Source organism: Carassius carassius, chromosome 10 (genome assembly GCF_963082965.1).
Source record: "Carassius carassius chromosome 10, fCarCar2.1, whole genome shotgun sequence".
NCBI lineage: Eukaryota > Metazoa > Chordata > Actinopteri > Cypriniformes > Cyprinidae > Carassius > Carassius carassius.
The window spans coordinates 24,714,582-24,739,212 of record NC_081764.1 but is presented as its reverse complement, the minus strand read 5'-3'; the positions used below and the strand labels follow the sequence as shown (position 1 = coordinate 24,739,212).

Sequence of the window (24,631 nt, the reverse complement as noted above, 5' to 3'; positions counted from 1 at the left end):
TGCGTGTGGCGGAGGGTCTAGGGTTGAAGCGCTCACCAGTAACCCTCTCTCTACTGGTGAGCTTTGGCTTTTACCGGGCAGGTGGAGACTAGATGAGATGCAGATCCGCAGTACATGCAGAGGCGAGCCATGATGCGGCGTTGACGTTCTGCCGCGGAGATTCGTAGTCCTCCCAACTGCATGGGCTCGGAATCTGTGATGGGGGGCGGCGTAGGCGTGAGTGTAGGAGTGGAGGAAAGAGATCCTTCCATGTTGTGGCTGCGGCGGCGCACTTCAAAGCGCTTCTCCACTCGAATGGCCATGTCAATCAGAGGATCCAGACGACTGGGAACCTCACGGGCAAGGATCTCATCTTTAATATCGGCATTAAGCCCTTCGAGAAAACGGGCTACCAGAGCTGACTCGTTCCAATCACAGGAAGCAGATAAGGTACGAAATTCAACCGAAAAATCTGCTGCTGACCTCCTCCCTTGACGAAGCATAGACAGAAGCCGGGAAGCCTCCGCCCCATACGCAGAACGGTCAAAGACCCGCAGCATCTCATCCTTGAAGAAGGTATAACGAGTAAGACAGTCGGCCTTTGAGTTCCATACCGCTGTTCCCCACTCTCGTGCACGGCCAGACAGCAGGGAGATGACAAAGGCGATGCGGGAGCGGTCACTGGCATACGTGGATGACTGTAATGAAAAGACAACCTCGCACTGGGTCAGAAATGATCGACACTCCTTGGGCTCACCGGAATATAACGCGGGTTGTTGACTCTGGGCTCTGGAACATCCTGACCTCTAGAAGAGGAAGACTAGAGATGTGAAGAAGCTGCTGCGAGACCTCAGTCATGCGAGCAGCAAGGGAATCCATGGCATTGCGAGCGGCGGTCAGCTCCTCCTCATGATGGCCCAGCATAGCCCCCTGGAGTTCGAGCGCAGATTGAAGAGGACTCTCCTTTGCTGGGTCCATTCGGGGTCAGATTATTCTGTCACAAATAAGGAGAGAGGACCCAAAAGCAGAAGGCAATTTGACAACGTTTAATGGTGAGACACAGTTCAGGAAAAAGAACACAGGTGGCCGTTTCAGAATCCAACAGAAAGTTTTTTGGTTTTAAATCCAACAGAAAATAGTCTCAGTCCAAAGGGAACAGAAAGTCTCTCAGCAGTAATGCAACAGAAATACACGGTCAGGTCCGGCAACGGGAAAACCCCTGGAGGTAGAGAGAGAGAGGCTGGGTTCATTCTGAGCACGGGAACGCCAAACCATGGACCACTCACGTAGCTGGAGCATGGACAGAGCAGAGGCGAGGTAACAATGCAGTTAGTCAGGTACACGTATCAGACAGGACACAACACGACAAGACAGAGGTTAGAAAGCTGGTAACGGGTACATAGCATTCGGCAATAATCTGACAAAGAACAGTGGAAAGGAAAGCCTAGAAATAGAGAGTCTAATCAGAGAAGGTAGGAAACAGGTGTGGAGAGAGTGTAGAGATGAGATGATGGGAAGCAGCTGAGGATGAATGGGATAATGAGTGAGGATGTGTGTGCGTGGAAGGAAGTAATAATGAGTGTGACCAGAAGAGGGAGGAAGAGAGTAAGAGAAGAATACCAGGATCATGACATGGGTAGCAGGGGTCAGCTTGGACAAAACAAACAAAAAGCTGCCAGGTTGAGTCGGAGCTTGCAACATGTTAGCCCTATTTCTGTGGTTGAGCTAAAGCGAAAATGGGTCAGAGTGACAAAGTGGGATTATATTTGGGGTGATAATGGTTGCTGATGAACCTTTCAATCCTGCTTTTGAAACAAAGATTCTTCTCTACTATATCCTGTAAACACTGGTCTGGATTCCAGTATTTTCAAAGACAAAACAAGACAAGATGCATTTGAATCGTCAGTGTAAAATTCTTTAAATATGAAAACATACTTACAGGCTGTGAGTCAGAACAGCCGGCATTGTAGGCTACTTTATCAGTATCAGGAAACAGTTCTCCATAAAATGCACTGCACACACTCAAATATTTGGGTTGAAATGTCCTGGAACGGTGTTGTAAATACAACTTAACCACTGATTTCTAGTTGTATACTCTTTTGGAAGGCCAAACAAAGTATTTATGCTTCTGCAATAAAACACACAGCATCTCCACGACATGGCGATGGCAACAATACTACAGCGAGAATAAAAGTTAACCCTTCTTTCTTTGTGTGAACATAAAGTGATGTAGACATGTGGGGACGTGTTTAAACTAGGCGTTTTAGGAGGGCATGGACAAGTTTTTACTTTTATAAAGAATATATCTTTGGGTTTGAGACTTTGGTCTTTGCAATTTTAGGGATCTATGACCCTTTTAAATTAATAAAACGTGACAGTAAAGAAATTTAAAATGTTATAGAATAGTTCTATAAATAAGTGCTTGATTGATGTTTTGAACTTTGTATTAATTAAAGAATCCTGAAAAAAATGTACAATGGTTTCGACAAAAAATTCAGCAGCACAAATGTTTTCAATGCTGATAATGGTATTTCTTGAACACCAACTCAGCATATAAAAATGATTCTTAAAGGATCATGTGACACTGAATACTGGAGTGATGACTCCTGAAAATTCATCTTTTCCATTTAAATTTCAAAATATATTAAATTTCAAAAACATCTATCTTTTTATATATTTCACAATAGTACTGTTTTACTGTATTATTATTATTATTATTATTATTATCATTATTATTATGTTCAAATAAATTCAGCATTTGTGAGCATTAGAGACTACTTCCAAAAGTATTTTAGAAAAAATGTATAGACCCCAAACTTTTGAATAGTAGCATATTTAGTTAACTTGATATAGTTATTATTGCAGGCACAGTGAATATTCTGTTTGTCATTCTTAAATTCAGTTCATTCTATTCATTCGATACTGTTTGCAGACATTGTCAGACAAAGTTATTCTTCATTTTGCACTGGGGTCACATCCATAGAGGTCCAAATGGTTCTGTACAAGTATACGTTATTGAGTGGCCTTGTTACTAAAAACACTACAAAGCAAAACGTTTGACCTACAAACCTTTGACCACTCAGCAATTTAGCTGACATACTGGTTGGACCACAACTGGTTAAAAAAAACTTGTTCAGTGGATTTAAAACTTTTATCTAGTTTTGTGTAAATATGTGTGTAGTTTGTCTAAAATGTAAAAAAATCCATTGTCAGATAATCTATGGTAAATATCACAACACTGTTAAGTACAATCTCAGATAGAAGCAGTACTCATTCTTCTTCTTCTTCTTCTTAATAGCAGTAGCAGTAGTAGTAATTTATTTGATAATAGTATAATCATTTTATGCTGTCATGGTAACATCGTTCAAGCTTTTATCTTTATTTATTTATTTTTTTCAAGGAGAGGAGAAGGGGCGCTGCTTCACTATAGAGTATGTGATGCCTATGAATGTTCAGATGACGTCAGAGTCGACTGCCAGCGTTCTGAGTGAGTAAAAGTCTCCTTTAGTAAACTTGATTAAAAAAATGGCTTTTGTGATATAAAAATGTATCTTTCTGAATGTTGTTAAGTCACTGATTGCTAAAGGACTAACAAGAATAATTGATTCTACAAGATTGGAATTTCTCTTACTGTACTAAATATGCTACTATAAGTAAAAAATAAAAAATAAAACCTCCTCTAAACCTCTAAAACAAACTACCTTAACAACTAAGCACAAGTGTTTAAAGGGCAATGAGTGGTTAAGATATTAATTTGATTTGATTTAGTTAGGTCAGGGATCTTCGATAATGGAGGACTACTGTCCTAAGGAGTTTAGCTCTAACCCTAATCAAACACAAAAGAACAAGCTATTCAATGTCTTCAAGATCACTAGAAAGCTACAGGCAAGTGTGTTTGATTAGGGTATAGAGCTAAACTCTGCAGGTCAGTGGGCCTTCAAGATCAAAAATGCCCATCCCTGAGTTATGTGTTAACTGATAAATACATTTTGACAACATCATCACTTTAAAGCATTGATTTTTACACAATTCTTAAAACTTAAAATAGTGCTGTAGTCTGCAGGTATGTTGTTTAAGCAGTTCTGAAGAGGTTACAAGCATCCTTCTATGTATTTAGGCTGTTTCAGTTGTTTCTGTCTCTTCATGTAATACCAGACTGAGTTGATGGTGAAATCAGATTTCCTTCTGGACCATGCGTTTTGTTGTAGGACTTCTTGTTCATACAAAAATGTCATTGTATTATTACAGTATTTGCAAAAAGAATGCCTGGAATGTAAAATTGATATTTCATATGAAATATGAAAGTAAAACAAAACAACTGTTTTGAAACATTATAACGTGGATAATTAATTTTTCACTGGAAAGATATAGAGTCATCAGCAACATATAAACCTGGTATAAGGGAAAACAATCCTGTTTGAATTAATTAGAACCTTTTTATGTGAATTTGAAATATGAAAATGAAATATGCATTTATTTGTTTGTTTTTGTACCCATTTTGCAGTGTGTTATATATTGTGGTTCTTTTCATTTGCAAATGTATGTCACTGTCATTGTATCAGAGGTCTCTAAATGGCTGAATGATTTCCAGTTTGTCTGAGTACCAGGAATTGATTTCCAATAATACCTCGTGTTAATCTACTCAACGAATCAGTGGCATTTAAACCCTCATATGAACACCCAGCCTCGCATGTACTCACATGATTTTGTTCTGTATGTGCGTGCACTTTAGGGTCCACAAGAGGGAATCAGAGGAAATTAAAGCTAATAATAATATTTTATTGAAATTCTTTTTTGCTGTTTGTATTTTTTTATTTGCTACATTAATGGTGAGAGGTTATAGAAGTATCAGGTATCCATCATCTGTAATGATTTATTTTGGTTTGTTCACAGAAATGATTTGCTCTGCTACTCCTTTCCCACTGGTCAGTCTATTCTTCATGTTCATTGGCTTTGTGCTGAGTAATATTGGACACATCCGCCCTCAACGCACTATTCTGGCCTTCATCTCTGGAATCTTCTTCATCCTGTCAGGTGGGTGTTTGTTTAAACAGTGTTCAGTATATATATATATATATATATATATATATATATATATATATATATATATATATATATATATATATAGCCAGTAAGAATTAATCATGTCACGGTGCTGGGGAAAAGTATACTTCTTTATAATATGATTCAGAGTACTAGAATTTAGTACCAGAATAAGAAAAAACTAATAAAAACTAATAATAATTACAGTAAAAAAGTTTGGAAGACTAAGTCTCCACAAGAAATACTGTTTTCAGCTCTTAAAGTGACAGTTCTCTGAAAGGCCAAATATCTTATTCAATTCGATTTTGTGTCACTACAGCGCTCTCTCCCTCTTTATTTTATTTTGGCTTATTTTCTCTTTATTTCTGATACAGGTCTGTCCCTGGTGGTGGGTCTGGTCTTGTATATATCCAGTATTAATGATGAGATGCTAAACAGAACAAAAACGAATGAAGCTTATTTCAGTTACAAATATGGATGGTCTTTTGCATTTGCTGCAGTCTCCTTCCTGCTTACGGAGGTAAAACTTCCAATTATCTTTGTATATTTGTGTAAATATTAAAAACAGTGCTCTCATTCATTAACTGTGTGAAAATCTGTGTGCACATATTTTATAATACTTAATTTACCAATGTGTCTGGACTAAAAATTATTCTAAATTAAGATCCAACTAAAACCCACACAACCAGGGTAACCCGTGGGTCGGATTGGGACAGGTAAAGAAATTTTACTTTACTTGTGGGGTGGGCCAAATAATTTCATAAAAGTGGGACCCGTGGGTTAGAAAAAACTCGACCCACGCATCACTATTCTATGGTGCTTTTTTGTTGTATGGAATGCCCTTTGCGATTAAAAATGCCCCAGCCACCTTTCTACAACATATGTCAGGGGTCATCGATCATGCTCCTGGAGAACCACTATCCTGCACAAGTTAACTTCAATCTTAAATTAACATGCCTTAACCAGCTAATCAAGGTCTTAAGGATTACTAGAAACATCCAGGCACATTTGTTTTGGGCAAGTTGGACCTAAAGTCTGCAGGACATTGGCTCTCCACGAGCAGGATTGTATACCACTGGCTAACAGAGACAACCTTGGGAGAATGACATGGGAGGAACTGCTTTGAGTATATTGATTATACAAAGATTTACAAAACCTATAAGAGATTTCAGGATGTAGCATTCAGGCCTGAATGCTAAAATGCTAAATGCTTAAAAATGGCAAAACTTTGAAATCTGGCCAGTGGCCAATGGCTGGACTTCAGTTTCTTCATTGCAATTGTGTTTTTGATTACTTAAAAATGTACTTTACAAAGAGCCTCTAAAACCACAACCAAGTCCCAGTGGGGAACACAGGACCGTACTGGAGACCTCAGCCTCAGCGCACCGCGGAGGAAACGTGTAACTAGGGGGTGTCCACCCACTGACTGACCATTGAAAGGGACATAGTAAGCAGCAATGGGTTAACCCCGCAGAGAGCCTGGCTTGGAGATACTCAAGAACTGTACCAACTGGGCAGTTAACAGGGTCAAGCTTGTGGTCTGTGCACCATGAGGTGAAGAGTTTCCACCTCAGGGCGTACAGTTTCCTCGTAGAGGGAGCTCTGGATTGGAGGAGGGTCTCAACAACCTCGGTTGAGAGACCAGAAACTATGAACTGTGCCCCCTCAGGGGCTACACCCACAACTTCCACAACTCCGGGCGGGGGTGAATTATTTTGCCCTGCACCTGAGAGAGTAGATCTGTCCTGATCAGAATCTCCCACGGAGAGCCGTCGAGGAGAGAGATCAGATCTGCGAACAATACTCGGCCCGGCCAGAACGGGGCTACTAACAACAGACGGACCCCGTCCTGGTGTCCTCTTGCCAGAACTCCCAGGAGCAGAGCAATATTTGCCATATCTGCTCCACCACCTCGTGGTGAAGGATCCATTCCCCGGGCCTCGGCCCCTGTCTCGACAGCATGTCTGCTCCCACATTCAATCTCCCAGAAATATATACTGCTCTTAATGAGAGGAGTTTGTCCTGGGACCACAGGAGGATCTGGTATACCAGCTTGTACAAGGGGCGTGAACGCAGACCTCCCTGGTGGTTGATGTAAGAGACCACCGATGTGTTGTCGGTGAGCACCAACACATGGCGGCCTCTCAGGTCTGGGAGGAAGTATCTCAATGCTCGATACACAGCTAGCATTTCTAGACAATTGATATGCCATGTCAGATGGTGACCGCTCCACAGACCGCGGGCAGGGTGGCCACTCATGACCGCACCCCAACCGGTGAGGGACGCATCTGTCGCTAGCGTTACATGGCGACCAAGAGCTCCCAGCACTGGGCCCTGATTCAAGAACCAATGTTTCTTCCATATGTCTAAGGCACGAGAGCTAAAGTCTGCAGGACATTGGCTTTCCACAAGCAGGATTATATACCACTGGCTAACAGAGACAACCTTGGGAGAATTACATGGGAGGAACTGCTTTGAGTATATCGATTATGCAAAGATTTACAAAACCTGTAAGAGAATTCAGAATGTAGCATTCAGGCCTGGGATGTGGTCTGACATTAAGCAATACATGGAATTGTGTAAAAATTTTAACTTTGAAATCTGGCCGGTGGCCAATGGCTGGACTTCAGGTCACTGCACCTGCTGAGGTGCAGAAAGCCTTAGAATTTGATTTTTGTGTTTCATGCAAATTATTACCATTAGAAAATTCTCTCACTTTGAATAATATGAATTCATTTATTCTGTAACAATTGTTGTATTCATTAATTTCACATGCTCTTCAATCTCCCTCTGTTTGTGCCACCTCCAGGTGGCAGGTGTAATGTCTGTCTACCTGTTTATGAAGCGGTACACTGCAGAGGAGATGTACAGACCACATCCGGGTTTCTACCGACCTCGCCTCAGCAACTGTTCTGACTATTCTGGCCAGTTCTTGCATCCAGATGCCAGGGCTCGTGGACGCAGCCCCTCAGACTTCTCCAGTGAAGCATCTCTCCAGATGAATTCAAGCTACCCTGCCCTTCTCAAATGTCCTGACTATGATCAGATGTCCTCATCGCCATGTTGAGATTGCAATTACACAATAGTGAAATCTGAGAAAAAAAAGAGCTGTTAGTTAGTTCTTAAAGATGCCATACTGGAATGGCTTTGGCACCAGAGATCATGTTGTGTTTTGGACAAAGGATAAATGTTATTTCCTTGTCTTTGAGAGCCTTCAGTACTAATGCAGTTATTCTGAGTTTGATACATAAATTGATGGTATCATTTTCTGTTATTTGTAGTGTACCACACTGATGTGTAGCTTATAGTACCTCTGCCTTTTTCTTAAAGAAAAAAGTTTGTTTTAGAGTAATTCCATTCAAACCGTCAGTTGGTTTCTTCGTAGAATTTTAATCAGAACTGCAGCTTTAATTAAAATCAGATGTATGTTTTTATAGAAAAATAGAGAACTAGAAATTAAAGTACAAGTATTCAATGATTATATTTAAAGATTCATCATGGCCATAAAAACACATGCTTGATGAGAAGATACATGCTAATGTGACTCACCATTAATTTGGTTTCTGCCTTTATGCACTTTAAGTAACCATAACACAAAGCTTAAAAATATTGACACTATATTATGTGTTGTGGTGTCACTGGTGGTGAGACTAGCTGTGGTCTTTTGATTAAGAGGCATTTTGTGTTTGATATGAATGTTAATATTATTTATTTTTTTATTTTATGTTTACTTTTATTTATTTATTTATAGTGCTTTACATTCTGAATTAATCAGAACTAATCAGAAGATCAACACATCAGTGATGCAAAGACAATTTTTTTTTTTACAAGAAAACCATTCTGTTATTATTGATTGTTTCACTGTGTGTATAAAAAGAATAAATATAATGAAAATTCAATTTATGTTTTGTAACCAATTTCGTCACTTTATGTATAGAATCCATATCCATTATATGGTTTCATTATTATTTGATACAAGTTATTTAGAGTATCTACAATTTTACTGCTTGATAAAATGATAAAGCAGCAGCATTTTGTTGCCTTATAGTTGCCCTATTTTACTCTTACAAGTAAAAATAAATAAATAAATAAAAAGTTATCTTGCATATACCACCGAATGATTTGTCTGAAAAGAAAAAGCAACTCACAAATAAATCTGAAAATATGTTTTTTTTTTACTTGTGTAAAGTATAAAGAAACTACTACTACTAATAACAATAAATCAGTTCAGATTCAGTTTGTTTCAGTGATAAAGTTCAATTATGAAATTACTTCCTGTCATCTTAAAAAAAAAAGTAATGTTTCTATAAACTATAAAGTTATTTGTTATGTTAACAGCTAACATGTTTATATATATTTGTGTCCATGCAGCAGCAAGCAGAACAATGTAGCCAAATCATAGGACACTCTTTAAACTGCTGGTTTCGTCACTGATGGAGTTTTGGTTCGTTGCTGCTGTTGCCTCTGGCTTGCTTAGTTGGGGACACTTAATTACCAGCGATTTTGCTGACTTGATTGCACAGATACTATTTAAACTGAACTGAGCTGGATGATGACATCACTGAATTCAATGATGAACTTGCTTTATTGACACACTATTTCCTATTTAATGCTGTTCAGTCGCTTTGTCACAATCTTTAATGTTAAAAGCGCCATATAAATAAAGGTGACGACTTCAATTAAATTCAAGTTTATTTGTATAGCGCTTTTTTACGATACAAATCATTGCAAATCAGCTTTACAGAAAATTAAGTTTCTACAATATTTAGTGGTAGTTTATCAGTGGTGAGGTGACTGTCAGATCATGTACATATGGCAGAAATGTACAGAAAAATCAATTAAAGACATAAACAGACGATGAACACTATTAACAGCAATTATTATATGATGCAATCAAACTTATAGTAAAATTTGGTAGTTCTGAATTTTGTTTCAGGGTTAGCATAATCTGAGTTGACTTATACTTGAAATTTACTTAATTTTTGTTTATTCAACTGGCTAATAGCAGTTCTAGTACTTTCGTGCAGTGTAGCATTGGGTTCAATGGAGTCGGAATGAACCCTGAACATCCTAGGATCAAACCTTTTATACAATTACAGTTTACTACCCTCAATATAGATGAAGTTATTCCTGCTATAACAGCTGTGGTCTGTATGTTAATGAAGTTTTGACACCTAATTGCCTGAGATGGTTCTAGTGTCCCAATCCCATTCCCATTCTACAATTAGGCACCATTATGTTGCTCAGGATGTGATCATCTCAAATAATCTAGAAAACAAAATAACTGTTGGCATTCTTCTTCTCTATATTTAAGCCATTTTGGGAAATGAGCATGATCAAAGATCTATTGTGGAGTGAAATCTGGGTTAGGGCAGTCTGTAGTTTCTTACATTCCCCTCTTTGATGCTCTTGGCACAAAAGAAGCATCATACACACTCCCATTACACAGATGATACATCCCTTCCTGGGCAGGTAAGGTGCCCAATGGCTTGTGTTTTGTTCATGTGTGCTCTGTCCCTTTTATCAGCGTTAACATACTTTATACACATGTATGCATTCTGTGGACACAGGTAAATAACATGCAGGACCAACAAATATATGTGGGGTTTATTAATTATTCCTTAATAATTGGATAGGAGTTTCTGTTTCTTGCTTTCCATGGTTACCAGAGGCCTGTTCTGCATTTTTGGGGTGTTAGTTGCTCTTTGGGGGTTGTTCACAGAACTGTAACACAGTTTTTTGCTTTGTTTTTTGGTAAGGGGTTTGCTGGATTATTCCTTAAATATAATATGTCTCTGACTGGTCCAAATGCTACACAATATATCAACCAATAACGGAAGAATGAAATGTTTTTGTTATATTTCAGAAACCATGTGTGATTTTTCGAAAACATCTACTTGTACGTTTGTTTCCACAGTTTATACCACAATCTGCAGCTAAAATGGACTTCAGTGGTAAATGCAACTTTATTACACTAGGTGGGAGTATAGGATGATCTGTTCTATAAATGAGGCTTGTGTAAAATAATAGCGATACTATCTGCATGAGCTTTTACGTCCTTCTTTTATAATTTGTCTTTTTTTAAAGGAAATATACAACATAATTGTGACAACGTTGGTTATGCTTGCACTATCTGCAACTCTTTTGTACAAGCTCCAGGTGAGCGAATGATATCTTTTATTTATTTATTTTTAATTAAATTATTTTTATTATTATTTTTTTTTTTTTTATTATTATTATTTTATTTATTTATTTGCGCTTGGAAATTAATAGTAGGCTATTATACTTTCTTCCACTTTTACATCTTTCAAAGTCCAGCACAACAAAGTGCATCTTGATGTTTAGCATGTTCAATTGAAATTGTGTCGACTGCCATTTGTCATCTGTGATGTTATTTCAAAGGAACTCCATTAAGGATTTATGTTGATTTTTAACACTCCTCAACTTCCACAAATGAAAATATTTGTTATGGATATCCTCTGCCATAGACCCACACAAACTATTAAGGACTTTTGCAGATGGACAGCTGATGCTCATGAGAGTCTTTTCCCTCATATGTGCATTTTAGGATGACAGCACATGTTTCAATAGTTCACGCTTACATATAATTAGCTGAGGTATGGAATGCGTATTTGGCGTGCTGTCCGGGGAAGGGCTCCGAGCTCGGGAATGGCCCGAACCTAGAGTACCCCCCCTTCCCCGTCTATTTATAAAGTGAACTTGAAGTGAGGAGATGGGGTGGAGGAGGGATGCTGATAAACCGTCAATGGATAGAGGTAAGTCAGCGATATTTATACTATGGGATTGATTACTTGATTATGGTCCACCTGTGTTGGTTAGGCTAAGTATCTGACGCGCTCCTCCCGAATCTTATTAATAAAATTACATTTCAATAGTTCACGCTTACATATAATTAGCTGAGGTATGGAATGCGTATTTGGCGTGCTGTCCGGGGAAGGGCTCCGAGCTCGGGAATGGCCCGAACCTAGAGTACCCCCCAAAAAGCAAATGTACATGAGGACAGCCGGCAGTTTAGAGAATGCCCCCCCAAAAGCATAGAGTACTGGCGGGGGCTGATTTGGTGTCTGAGGATTCGTCTCGTTGGCAGGTTGGAAGGGCCTACGTACTCCGGAGAGAGCGACTTGGGCATTGGGAGAGTAGGCCCTACCGGCTTTAGCTAGTGAACTACGTGGTTGTTGGCGCCCGGTCGGTAGGGCTCGGGCCGATGCTCAACTGAAGCTTTTTGGCGTTGGAACGGTGAGCCCTACCGGCCGATGAGGAGGAGCAGCGTGGTTGTGGTGCCCGACCGGGAGGACCCGAGTTGCCTCGACCGGAATAGGTCACGGTGTCGGCGTACGGGCCCTACTGGCTGATAGCCCCTGCTATTCAGTGGGTGAAGGGCCTAGTGCTGACCGAGAGGGCCCATGAAGCCTCCGACAGGAGATTGAGACTCAGAATGACGGACGTCTGGGTCCTCTCGGTTTGGCAGATAAAAAGCTTTGGGCTGGCCGACAAGGAGGACTCTGGCGACATCTGATGGGAGATCCCGACTCACGGCATTAGATGGATGAGACTCACTTGCGGCCGGCAAGCATAGGCCCGCCCGGGAGAACTCTCGCCAGACGTCTGAAGGGAGCGCACGCATCAGACGGGTAAGCCTCGCCGGACGGGGAGAGTGGAAAGGAAAACCCGACTGGGAGGTCTCTCGCAGCATCCGATGGGGCATTAGACTCAGAACATCGAACGGGTAAGCCTCGCCAGGCGGGGTTAAAAGATGTGAGGGTAGCTGAGGGTAGCTGAGTTATTAATTTTTTTTTTTTTTTTTTTTTTTTGCAGGATTTGGCGAGAGGACGAGACTCGTAGCGTCGGACGGTTAAGCCTCGCCTACCGTCAAATGGAAAGGGAAGTTGCGTGGCCGAGAGACTGTTACCGACGTCCGAAGGGAGCACACGCATCGAACGGGTAAGCCTCGCCGACCGTAGAGTGGAAACGTAAAGCAAGTCTGTCCAGGAGGCTCTCGCCAGCGTCCGAAGGGAGCACGCGCATCGAACGGGTAAGCCTCGCTGACCATAGAAAAGGAAAAGGTAAGGTTGTCTAACCGGGAGGCTCTCGCCGGCGTCCGAAGGGAGCACACGCATCGAACGGGTAAGCCTCTCCGGATGTGTGACAGAAAAGGTAACGATAGGTGGCCAGGAGGCATTTGTCCGCATCCAACGGGGACTTCCTGTTCCCCAAAAACAACTGGGTGAGCCTCGCAGGCTGTAGGGTGGAAAAGGTAAGTTTGTGTGGTCGTTAGGCTGTCGTCAGCGTCTTATGGGAGTTTGCTACTCACGGCAAGAGACGGGTAAGCCTTGGCGACCGTAGGAAGGAGAGAGGGTTTATTTGTGTGTTTGGTGCCTGCGGCATCGAACGGCTTGCTTGTAGGTTTTGTAACCTAGACCACGCGGAATGGTCGTGATTGGCTGGCCAGGAGGCTCTCGCCAGCGTCCGATGGGAGCACTCTCATCGAACGGGTGAGCCTCGCTGGCCAAGGATGGAAAAGGTCAGGTTGTCTAGCCAGGAGGCTCTGACCGACGTCCGATAGGAGCTTAGCTCCAGGAATCGAACGGGTAAACCTCTCTGGCTGAAGGACGGAAAAGGTTGTCCGGCTGGGAGGCTCTTACCTTCGGCCGACAGGAGCTTAGCTCCCGGAATCGAACGGTTAAGCCTCGCTGGCCAAAAGGACGAAAAGGTAAGGTTGTCTAGCCGGGAAGCTCTCACCTACATTCAATGGGAGCCCTGACTCCGTGCATTGGATGGGTAAACCTCTCCGTACGTAAGACAGAATGGCAAAACAGGTAGCCACGGGCTTTTACCTACGTCCGAAGGGAGTGTGAGCTCCAGGCAACGAACGGGTAAGCCTTGTTGGCCGCAGAATGGAAAAGGTGAGGTTGTCTGGCCGGGAGGCTCTCGTCGGCATCCGATGGGAGCTCAAGCTCCTGTCATCGAAGAGAGAAGCCTCGCTGGTCATAGGATCGAAAAGGTAAGGTTGGCTAGCGTCGGCGGTATTGATTACGAATGATATATTTTTTTTTTTTTTTTTTTTTTTTTTTTTTTTTTTTTTTACGTGTGGCCGATGAGGGTTTGGTGGGCTTTCTTTATGTGGAACTGGTTTGTTCTGATGTAACTTTGGTATGCTTCTGAGGACCATCTACCAAGAGTTTGGATTTGCTGTTTAGAGAGGCCTTTTTGTGCTGCTGAAGTTGCTGCCCCGATGCGAAAGGAATGGGTGGAGAAGTTGTTTGATGGGATGCCTGATAATTGCAGGACGCATTTGAGGTGTTTCTGGAACCAGAAACGAGTGACTGGTTTTTTAGACTCGTCGATGAATAGAGGTTCGTGCGGGGACTTTGCCTGGGAATTCCTACGGTGTAAAAATGCGAGGATGGATTGGTAAGGCTGGATTGGGGAGGGGAGATTGAAAATGTATATAAAATGGCCTTTGTTGGCTTGGTCTGTTTTGCTTTGTTTGATTAAATAAGCGATTGTTTCGTCATCTAGGATGGTTAGGTCAGATACGGTGGGGTTGATTTTAGGATTGAATTTAGAAGAGATCGTAAGCTCCGAGCACCTAAGAAAACCGAAAAAAGCTAGGATGAACATGGCGTCGAGCGTGTGGGCGATGCTGAGGGGTTGGTAATTTGTGCGGAGGGTGTGGATACATTTTGTGAGAATATCTAGCGTTATGGGTTTCCTGGTGTCTGGATGGGTGGGCTGGGATCGCTGGATCCCTTTAATTAGGAGGGAGGTTTGTGAATTATTTATTTCGGCTGAGGGAGCGCCCGTCGTCAGTTTGTGGAAGAACTGGACTCCACTCAGGTAGCTTTTAATGGATCCGACTTGGAGACCCTTGGCGCGGTTGAGGAACGAGATGAAAGAGGTTATGGAGAGTAGGGAAAAATCAGGGAAAGGGATGTTATGAGTGAGGTGAAATGATTTAAAGCATCTCCACGCGGTCACGTATGACTGGAGGGTTCTGGGAGAGACTGCTTGGAGAATAGAGTCAAGCGATGCTTCGAGGAGTGGTTTTAAAGGGTGGGTTACGGGAATATTAATTCTGAATAGTGAGGAACGGGAGTGGGGAATTGGTCCGCCTCTGGAGCCAGCATCCTGAATTTCTGAAACAGAAAACGAGACAGGGAGTCAGCAATTTGGTTTTCTGTACCTGGAACGTGCTTAGCGATAATTATAAATTGGTCGCATGCTGCGATCCATATTAGACGTCTAAGGAGAGGCATGAGGGCGGGGGAGTGTGAATGGCCTTTGTTTATGCACTGAACTACGGCTTCGTTGTCGCAGTGCACTAAGATGCTTTTAGATGTCCATTCGTTTCCCCACAGAAAGGCTGCTACTACGAGGGGGTAGAGCTCGAAAAAAGCTGAGGACTGGGTCGAGTCCTGCATCTGGGGGGGCCATGTGGACGCGAACCAACGGCCTTGGTAGAAACCTCCGAAACCGATTGAAGGAGCTGCGTCTGTAAACAGCTGTAAGTCGATGGGGGACGAAATTAAATTATTATAAAAAAAAGAAAGCCCGTTCCATTGTCTAAGGAACAGGATCCATAATTTAAGTTCGTCGCGGCATGCGTGGGTTAGGGGGATGAGGTCCTCGAGCGCGTGAACTGATGATGCGAGTGTTAAGAGATGCGTGATGAATGGGCGTCCTTGGGGAATTATGCGCATGGCGAAATTTAGGTGCCCGAGCAAAGAAAGGAGATCGCGTTTTGAACAACTTGGGCTGTCGAGGAAGGTGGAGGAGACGAGGATTATTCTATCGATCTTTTCCTTTGGCAGGGAGAGCTGAAATTCGGCTGAGTCGAGGTTGATGCCGAGGAACTCTAGGGTTGTGGCAGGACCCAAGGTTTTTTCCTGAGCGATGGGAATCCCGAGCTCGGAAAAAACTTTTTGGACGGTGAGGATATGGGCGGCTGGGATTGCCTTGGGTGATGAAATGACCAGAAAGTCGTCTAAAAGGTGGATAATGTGTGGGATTGCGTAATTATTGGAAAGGATCCAGCAAACGGCTTCGGATAGCATATCGAAAATTTTGGGGCTGCTTTTGCATCCGAAGGTTAACCGGACGGCGAAATAGTATTTCTCGAGCCATCGTATCCCGAAAAGGTGCCAGAAGTCGGGATGGATAGGCATCACTTTGAAAGCAGAGGTGATGTCTATTTTTGCTAGCCAGGCTCCTCGGCCCGCGATTTTTATCAGTTCGACTGCCTGATCTATGTCTTGGTATTTGAGTGAAAATTCGTCGAGGGGTATCAAACTATTGATGCTCGGGACTGTGGATTGGTGCGGAGATGAAAGGTCTACTATTAAGCGTTTCTTACCTGAAAATTTTCTAGTAGCCACTCCGATTGGGCTGACTCTGAATGTTTTGAAGGGGGGTTTAATGAAGGGCCCGATCATAAAGCCTGACTCGACTTCTTTTTTGATAAGGTTAGCTACTTTGTCGGGCTCTGCGAGGGCGGATTGGAGATTATGGCAGACCGTGTTTTGGGAAAGCTCGCAGACGACGCCCGGGTTAAAACCGTGTCTGAGGCCAGACAGGAGATAATTTGTAAATTCTTTGTCAGGATGGTGTGCTAGTTCAATGGTCATGCGAAAGATATTCACAGGAGTCGATAGGTAATTTTTTGATTTTTTATTTACGGCTTTATACACGGGGCAAACTATGCGTGCGTGGGCACCGCCACAGAACTTGCAGGTGTGTAGGTAGCGGCAGTGTTGTCTGGTGCATTTCCCGTTGTTGAAAGCGATGCATATCGATGTGCTTTCTGCTCCTGGTTGGGCTAGACGTGAGTTTGCCGAGGTTGCTGATCTTGGGACGTAGCTAGTGGATTTTGCCGGGGGAGTATCGGAGTGCTGGGTTGCGTCCGGATTTATTTGTGGGCAGGATGTGGTTAAGTGAGCCACGGACCTGCAGACTGCGCACGAAATACTCCTGCAGCCTAGGAATACGCGGCTGTGCAGGTCGGAGTCGATTGCTCCCCAATAAGGGCATTGGTTCCACTGAGCGATGCGGATAGCGCATTTAGCGGAAAAAAGCTTGTGGTAAGTGTAGAAGTGCCCCCCTCCGTAGGACAACGCGAGTTCGGCTATTATCGATAAATAGTCGTTGAGTTCGCGTCGCCTGTGGGGGAAGGCTGAGCAGATTATCTCGGTGAAGCGGTTAAATGCAATGGTGAATTCGGAGAAGGAGAGTAATCGAGACGAAAGGGGGTTTGGGTTTTTTAGCGTGACTGAGAAATCCCCGCAATCGATTTGGCGGTTTGAATCTGTAGTGGGCAGGAGAGAAAGGAGAGACGAGAGGTCTACGTCCGCACCTGCTAATATCTGTGCTCGGATGCTGTGAGTCACTTGGGGAGGTTCGAGGGCGACAGCGTTTGATGGGACGGGCATCGGTGTAGCCGAGAAGAGTGAGTGGGGGGATTTCGCTTGGAGGAGGGTGGTGGCGACGGTTGGGGGCGGGGCTGTGTTTGACAGCGATTGCGGCCAAGCGCTTGCTTTAGCCGCGGGCCCGGAGTTGAAAGACGCGGGTTGCGGGGCCGTGTTGGGCGGCCAGCATGGCCAGGCGTTTGCTTGGGCCGCGGGCCCGAAGCTGGGATGGGCGAGAGTCGGGGCTGTGTTAGGCGGCCAGATCGGCCAAACGTTAGCTTGAGCGGCGGGCTCGGAGCTCTGCGGAGCGGGGGGCGGGGCATTGTGAGACAGCCAGTTCGACCAAGCGCTAGCTTGAGCCTCGGGCCCGAAGCTGGAAGAAGCGAGTGGCGGCGCTGTATATGGCGAACTGTTCGGCCAGGCGCTTGCCCGGGCTCCAGGAACGGTATTAAAAGTTCCATGCGATAGGGCTGAGATGGGTGGAGGAGGCGGCCAGGAGCCTCCTTGAGCCTCAGCGCCTTGTGCTGTTGAGATTGAAGCCGCGGTGGGAGGCTGGGCTCCAGCCGACGTAGCGGGTTCCCCGGCGGTCGGGATCGGAGCGCGGCCCAGGTTTGTTGAGGGCCTTTTACCGCGGCTTGATAGCCGCTGGGAGCTAGGCCTTGCGGCGGAGGATGGTGGAGTGCTTTGAGGCGTATTTTGGGGTATTCCTTTCTTTTTTCCTTTCTTTGGAATTGGGGTTGACTGAGGAGAAATGTTATTATTTAGGGAGTTTGCGTACAGGTCGTAAAGTTCGGATTTATTCAACTTGCTTGAAGGTATGATGTCATTTTTGGACAGGGCCTGCCTCAGACTCGACACCGTCCATTTATCTATTGGCGGAATCGTAGGCCTGGCCGAGCGGTAGGAGGACGCGGGGGAGACGGCCGCGGTTCTTGCCGGAGGCGGCGAAGGTAGGCCTAGGCGTCTTGGTAGGCGAGTGGCTGCTCGCGTCGTACCGCGCCCGCGGGTTGGAGCCTGGGGCTCGATTTGGTTGCCACTCCGGGAAGGGGTGGCCTTGGAGCTGACTGGCTGCGGCGATGGGGCTAGCGAAGAGCTGGATGAGTCTTCGGACGAGGAGTCTCGGTTTTGGGACATGGTGCTACGCGTGCGGACCAAAATGCTGATAAACCGTCAATGGATAGAGGTAAGTCAGCGATATTTATACTATGGGATTGATTACTTGATTATGGTCCACCTGTGTTGGTTAGGCTAAGTATCTGACGCGCTCCTCCCGAATCTTATTAATAAAATTACATTTATGGAGGGATTATTTGGTCAGATTATAAACTAAAAGTCTAAAACTAAAAGTCTTAAACCAAAACTAAAAATCTAAATTTGAAACTTAAAGTCCAAGTAGAAAATTAATTTGGTATTTAGGATTGGACATTTGGTATTTAGGATAGGGCATTTTGTATTTAGGATTGGGCATTTTCTATTTAGGGGTTGGGCATTTGGTCATTTAGCCATTTAGGATTTAGAATTGGGCATTTGGTATTTAGGATTGGGCATTTAATCATTTAGCCATTTAGGATTGAGGATTGGGGATTTAGGGATTTAGGATTGGGCATTTGAAGATTGAGGATTGGGCATTTGAGGATTGAGGAGTGTATGCAAATTAGGAGGCGTGGCCCAAATGCTGGAGGCTGGGTTTGAAACGGCTGGTGCAGAGGCACCTTATGGACAGCAGAGGGAGCTCCCAGTGCTAAGGAGCACACTGTAATGAAAGTAATGTAATTGTAATGTAATTATGTTTCTGTAATGAAACAGAGCGAGTAAGTGGCTTGAGCGAGGACTGTGTGACAACTTCAATTTAATGACAGCTTTGTAACATTTGTGGCCTCAAACACAAAGTCACCAGTGAAAGGAGTGCTATCGGTCTGACGACGAGAAAGCAGCAGACAGTGCAGCAGGTAAGATGCTAACATTAGCTACTAGTTATATAAGCTGATATTGTTAACATGCTTTAGTAGGGTATTATTATATTGGGACATGCTGTTTTGTTTTTTAAACTGCGGTTAACCCCTCTGACATTAGTAGATACACTCCTTTCACATTGCCATTAGATGGTCTTGTTTCTGTTTTTTTTTTTTTTTTTTTTTTTTTGCTATATAGCCTATATATATTTTATAAAGATTGTGAGAGAAAAGAAATTAGGTTTGTTCGACTTGAACCGGCGCTGCACACTGCAAGACCGATCGGTTTATGACATCAAAGTACTGCAAGAGCGATTCAAAAGCATAAGGAGCGTCTACTCTCTTTGATGTCATATGTCATGTGTATGTATATATACGCTCACCTAAAGGATTATTAGGAACACCTGTTCAATTTCTCATTAATGCAATTATCTAATCAACCAATCACATGGCAGTTGCTTCAATGCATTTAGGGGTGTGGTCCTGGTCAAGACAATCTCCTGAACTCCAAACTGAATGTCAGAATGGGAAAGAAAGGTGACTCCTTAACTGTCACCCCCCATTTTTTAAATAGGCATTGAAGTGCACTATCCAAACTAAAATTGCTGTAATTTATGAACACTTTGGAATATAAACATAAGGTTGGTCTCTTTTTAAAGAAGAAAATTAGCAGATGTTGGCAAAAGTGGAATTCTTTCAAGAAATTGAAGTATCAAAAAGTTATAGAAGTTTAAATGTACTATAAATAATACGCGCTATATTAATTTTATTATATTTTATTTACTATAAATATTTTACATAACAGGTTTTACTCTACAATTGGTATAAAATTAAAGCCTTGTGTCTAAATAAGTTATGTTATAAATTTGAAGTTGATAAAAAAAAATTGAGGTTCCTGTGAGATTTTATTTAGGGTGTCATACCACACACAGCCACTGGGAGTCATCAAAACTATTTTGAATTTTGCTTAATGAATTTTTCTCTAGATTTCTCTGTGAATTTTACTTCTATCTCAAAATAACCACCAAATATGAAATCCTGAGACTCAGACCTTTCCAATGATATGTTTGTTGCCAAGATTATAAAAAGTTTTGGTTCTAGAAGACCGTAATGCATTATGTTTTATGACACTTGACCCTGCCCACTGAGGGGGAGGTGACCGCCATTAGATTTTAAAGTACCATTACCCTTGTAAAGCAATGTCCGATTTCAAAATGGTCACAGGATGAATCTTGGGTTTCTAAGGTTTCAAATGATATATGATTTATGATGATTACTAAAAGATTTTATAGAGAAAAAGACAACAACAAAAAAGAGTGCCAAGCATCCCACAGGTGGGACGGTGACAGTTATGTCTATATATTACTCTGAAATGTGCAAGGAAAATTGCATAAAATTGCAATAAAAGTTAAGTTAAAGTGTTCATATGATGCAATTTCAAGTTTTCCTTTCTCTTTGGAGTGTTACAACTGTTTCTACATACATAAGATCCCTAAAGTTGCAAAGAGTTGAGGCCACTGTCTTAAAAAGTTAAGACTCGTCCACGCCCTCCTAAAACGTAGTTTAAACACACCACAACATGTTTACATCACTGTGTGGGAAAATTTACATAATACCGCCCAAATGTTCAGAAACAAATTGTTCTTCCCAAAGGAAAAAGGTATAACTTTTATTCTCACTGTAGTATTGTTGCTACCACTGCCATGTCGCAAAGACATTGTGTGCTTTGTTGTGAAAGTAAAAAAATACTTTGTTTGGCCTTCCAAATGAGGACACATCAGTGGTTATGTTGTATTTACTGTTGTAACAGAACAGTTCAAACCAAATATTCAGATGACTGCGTTGCATTTGATGGAGAACTCTTTTCCTAAATCTGGGAGAGTAGCCTACAATGCCAGTGTTCTGATAAATAATGCTGACTCACAGCCTGTAAGTAAGCTTTCATATTTAAAGGATTTGCCACTGATGATTTAAATATGAGTTTTGAGCAGTGTAGAGTAGTGCTTGTTGTTTGTGTCATGATCCTGGCTTCTTCTCCTCTTTCTCTGTCTCCCTCTTGTGGTCACATATTCACACTATCACGCACACACATCCACTCCTCCGCTCATTATCACTTTCAGCTGTTTCCCCTTTCGTTCCCTTCTCCTCACCTGTCCCTTCTTTTGCCCTTGATTGCCTCTGCTTCTTATTCCCTCTTTCTAGCCCTGTCTTGTTGTCGGATTATTCGATGACCTCTCATGAGACACGTCTGTTTCCTAGTCCTGTCCTGTCTTATCCGTGGATTGTAAAGTCATTGCTGCAACTGTGAGTTATATTGTCATTGGACTGTGTATTATCCAGCTGTGCCTGTTTGCAGAGTACCTGTGCAGCGCTTGCCCTTGGCTGTTCACTCTGCCGGCTGTCTTCACTGTTTTTCGGACTGGCTGTATGCATCTCGGGGTCCCTGCCTCTGCCCTCGTGGAAATTTATGTAGTTTTTCTTAGACCCAGTCGTCTAAGTCTTTTGGCTCTGATAAAAGCCTGTGATTTTTGTTCTATATTATTCAGTGAAGACAATTTGCTTTATTAAAGACTGTTAACTGCACCCCGCCCTGGTCTTCCATCGTTCTTACCCATAACAGAATAATCCGACCAGAAGATGGACCAGGCGAGTGGTAATCCCCTTCAGAGTGCTGTTAAGTTCCAGGGTGCTCTGCTGGGCAGACATGAGGAGGATTTATCCGCCACGAGACGTGCCGTAGAATCCCTGACCGCCCAGCTCTCGGGTCTAACCCAGCAGTTCCACTACTACCGTCATGAAACCACTGCTTCAGCCGGACAGCGCGACTCTTCTGAGCCACGCATAAACAACCCGCCGTGCTACTCTGGTGAGCCTTCACAATGTCGAGCCTTCCTCACCCAATGCGAAGTTGTATTTTCTCTCCAGCCGTCCACTTATGCCAAGGATCGATCGAAGGTGGCTTATGTGATTTCTCTTCTCAATGGACGAGCTCGAGAGTGGGCGGCAGCGAACTGGGAGGTAGAGGTAGACTGCATCTCTAGGTTTTCTCTGTTCAAGGAGGAGATGATCCGAGGATTTGACCGGTCTGCACATGGTGATGAAGCATCCCGCCTCCTATCCTCCTTGCACCAGGGGAAGAGGTCAGTCACAGATTTTTCTATTGAGTTTTGTACCCTGGCCACTACGAGTGGATGGAACGGTCCGGCACTAATCTCCCGCTTTCTCGAGGGCTTGAACTCTGAGATTAAGGATGAGGTCTTTGTCCGAGAGGTCCCTGACAATTTCGACTCCCTTGTCGAGCTGGCTCTTCGCATCGAAAGATGCTTCGAGATGCGACGAAGGGCTCGCGGATTGGAGGTTTCGTTTCTTCCCTCTTCCACAGCAACCCGGCCGCCACTGCCATCTGCTGCTGATCCCGAGCCGATGCAGCTAGGGGGGCTTCGCATATCTACACGGGAACGCCAACGCAGGATTATGGATCGCCTATGAATGTACTGTGCTGCCTCTGATCACTTTGTCTCCAGGTGCCCAGTAAAAGGCCAGCACTCGTCAGTAGGCGGAGGGTTGCTGGCGAGCGCTACATCATGGGTCTCTCCGTCTAAGTCCTGCACTTCCCTTCCCGTACACCTCCGCTGGCTGGGATCGTCTGTTTCCTGCTCAGCATTGCTTGATTGGGGTGGAGGGGAACTTTGTTGATGAGACTTGGGCTTTAAAACAAGCTATTCCCCTCTTAGATTTACAAGACTCCACCCCCCTGTTCGCCCTAGATGGTAGTTCCCTTCCTAGGGTACAGAGAAGGACTTCACCATTGACCCTTACTGTTTCAGGAAATCATAGAGAGACTATTTCTTTTTTATTTTTCATTCCCCTTTTACTCCTGTGGTTTTAGGCCACCCGTGGTTAGTGCTCCATAACCCCCAGATTAACTGGGCGGAAGGCACTATTCTTTCTTGGAAATTGTCTTGTCATGTCGATTGTCTGTCTTCTCCTGTGCCCCCTGTCTTGCCCGTAACTGTTTTTCAGGAGGAGCCAGGTGATTTGTCTGGAGTTCCGGAGGAGTATCACGATTTGCGGGAGGTCTTCAGTCGTTCCCGGGCCACTTCTCTCCCCCCTCATCGCCCGTATGACTGCAGTATAGATCTTCTCCCAGGTACAACGCCCCCCCGAGGTAGACTATACTCATTATCCGCCCCCGAGAGGGAGGCGCTCGAGAAATACCTTTCTGATTCGCTCAACGCCGGTACCATCGTTCCTTCCTCGTCTCCAGCGGGAGCCAGTTTCTTCTTTGTTAAAAAGAAAGATGGCTCCCTGCGTCCCTGAATAGACTATCGGGGTTTAAATGATATCACTGTCAAGAATCGTTATCCATTATAACTGATGTCATCTGCCTTCGAAGTCTTGCAGGGAGCTAAGATTTTCACAAAGCTCGACTTACGTAACGCCTATCACTTAGTGCATATCAAGGAGGGGGATGAATGGAAGACCACGTTTAACACGCCCCTAGGGCACTTTGAAAACCGGGTTCTTCCTTTCAGATTGGTTAACGCCCCCGCGGTCTTTCAAGCCTTAGTCAATGACGTCCTACGGGACATGCTCAACGTTTTTGTGTTCGTCTACCTTGATGATATTCTGATCTTTTCGCCATCACTCCAGGTGCACGTCCAACACGTTCGTCGTGTTCTTCAGCGTCTACTAGAGAATCGACTTTATGTAAAAGCCGAGAAATGTTCTTTCCACGCCCCCTCAGTTACGTTTCTGGGTTCGGTCATCTCGGCAGAGGGGATTAGTATGGACCCCACTAAGATCCAGGCGGTTACCGATTGGCCCGTGCCCGACTCCCGTCTCACGCTACAACGTTTTCTTGGGTTTGCTAATTTTTACCGTCGTTTTATACAAAATTTCAGTCAAGTAGCCGCACCCCTTACAGCTCCTACCTCAGTCAAGTCCCAGTTTAGATGGTCAGATTCTGCGCAGACTGCGTTCGACGTTCTAAAATCTCTTTTTACTACCGCGCCTATCCTTCTTACTCCTGACTTCACTAAACAATTTATAGTCGAGGTCGATGCCTCTGAAGTAGGGGTCGGGGCTGTGCTTTCCCAGTGCTCCACCGCTGATGGAAAAATACACCCCTGCGCCTTTTTCTCTCACTGTCTTTCACCTGCAGAGCGCAATTATGACGTGGGCAACCATGAACTGCTCGCCATCCGTCTAGCGTTAGACGAATGGCGACAGTGG

General features: G+C 43.7%; 1 protein-coding gene across 1 annotated transcript in view; it reads left to right on the top strand.

Annotated features, from left to right (window-relative positions):
• Nucleotides 1–8,912, top strand: part of LOC132151996 (voltage-dependent calcium channel gamma-5 subunit-like) — a 56,156-nt gene extending 47,244 nt beyond the window's left edge. Inside the window, exons 3-6 of the mRNA XM_059560598.1 lie at nt 3,380–3,466; nt 4,873–5,013; nt 5,397–5,542; nt 7,832–8,912. Coding sequence (XP_059416581.1) covers nt 3,380–3,466; nt 4,873–5,013; nt 5,397–5,542; nt 7,832–8,089 — 632 coding nt within the window. The 3' untranslated portion in view covers nt 8,090–8,912. The remainder of the gene's footprint in view (nt 1–3,379; nt 3,467–4,872; nt 5,014–5,396; nt 5,543–7,831) is intronic.
• The last annotated feature ends 15,719 nt before the right edge of the window (nt 8,913–24,631 follow it).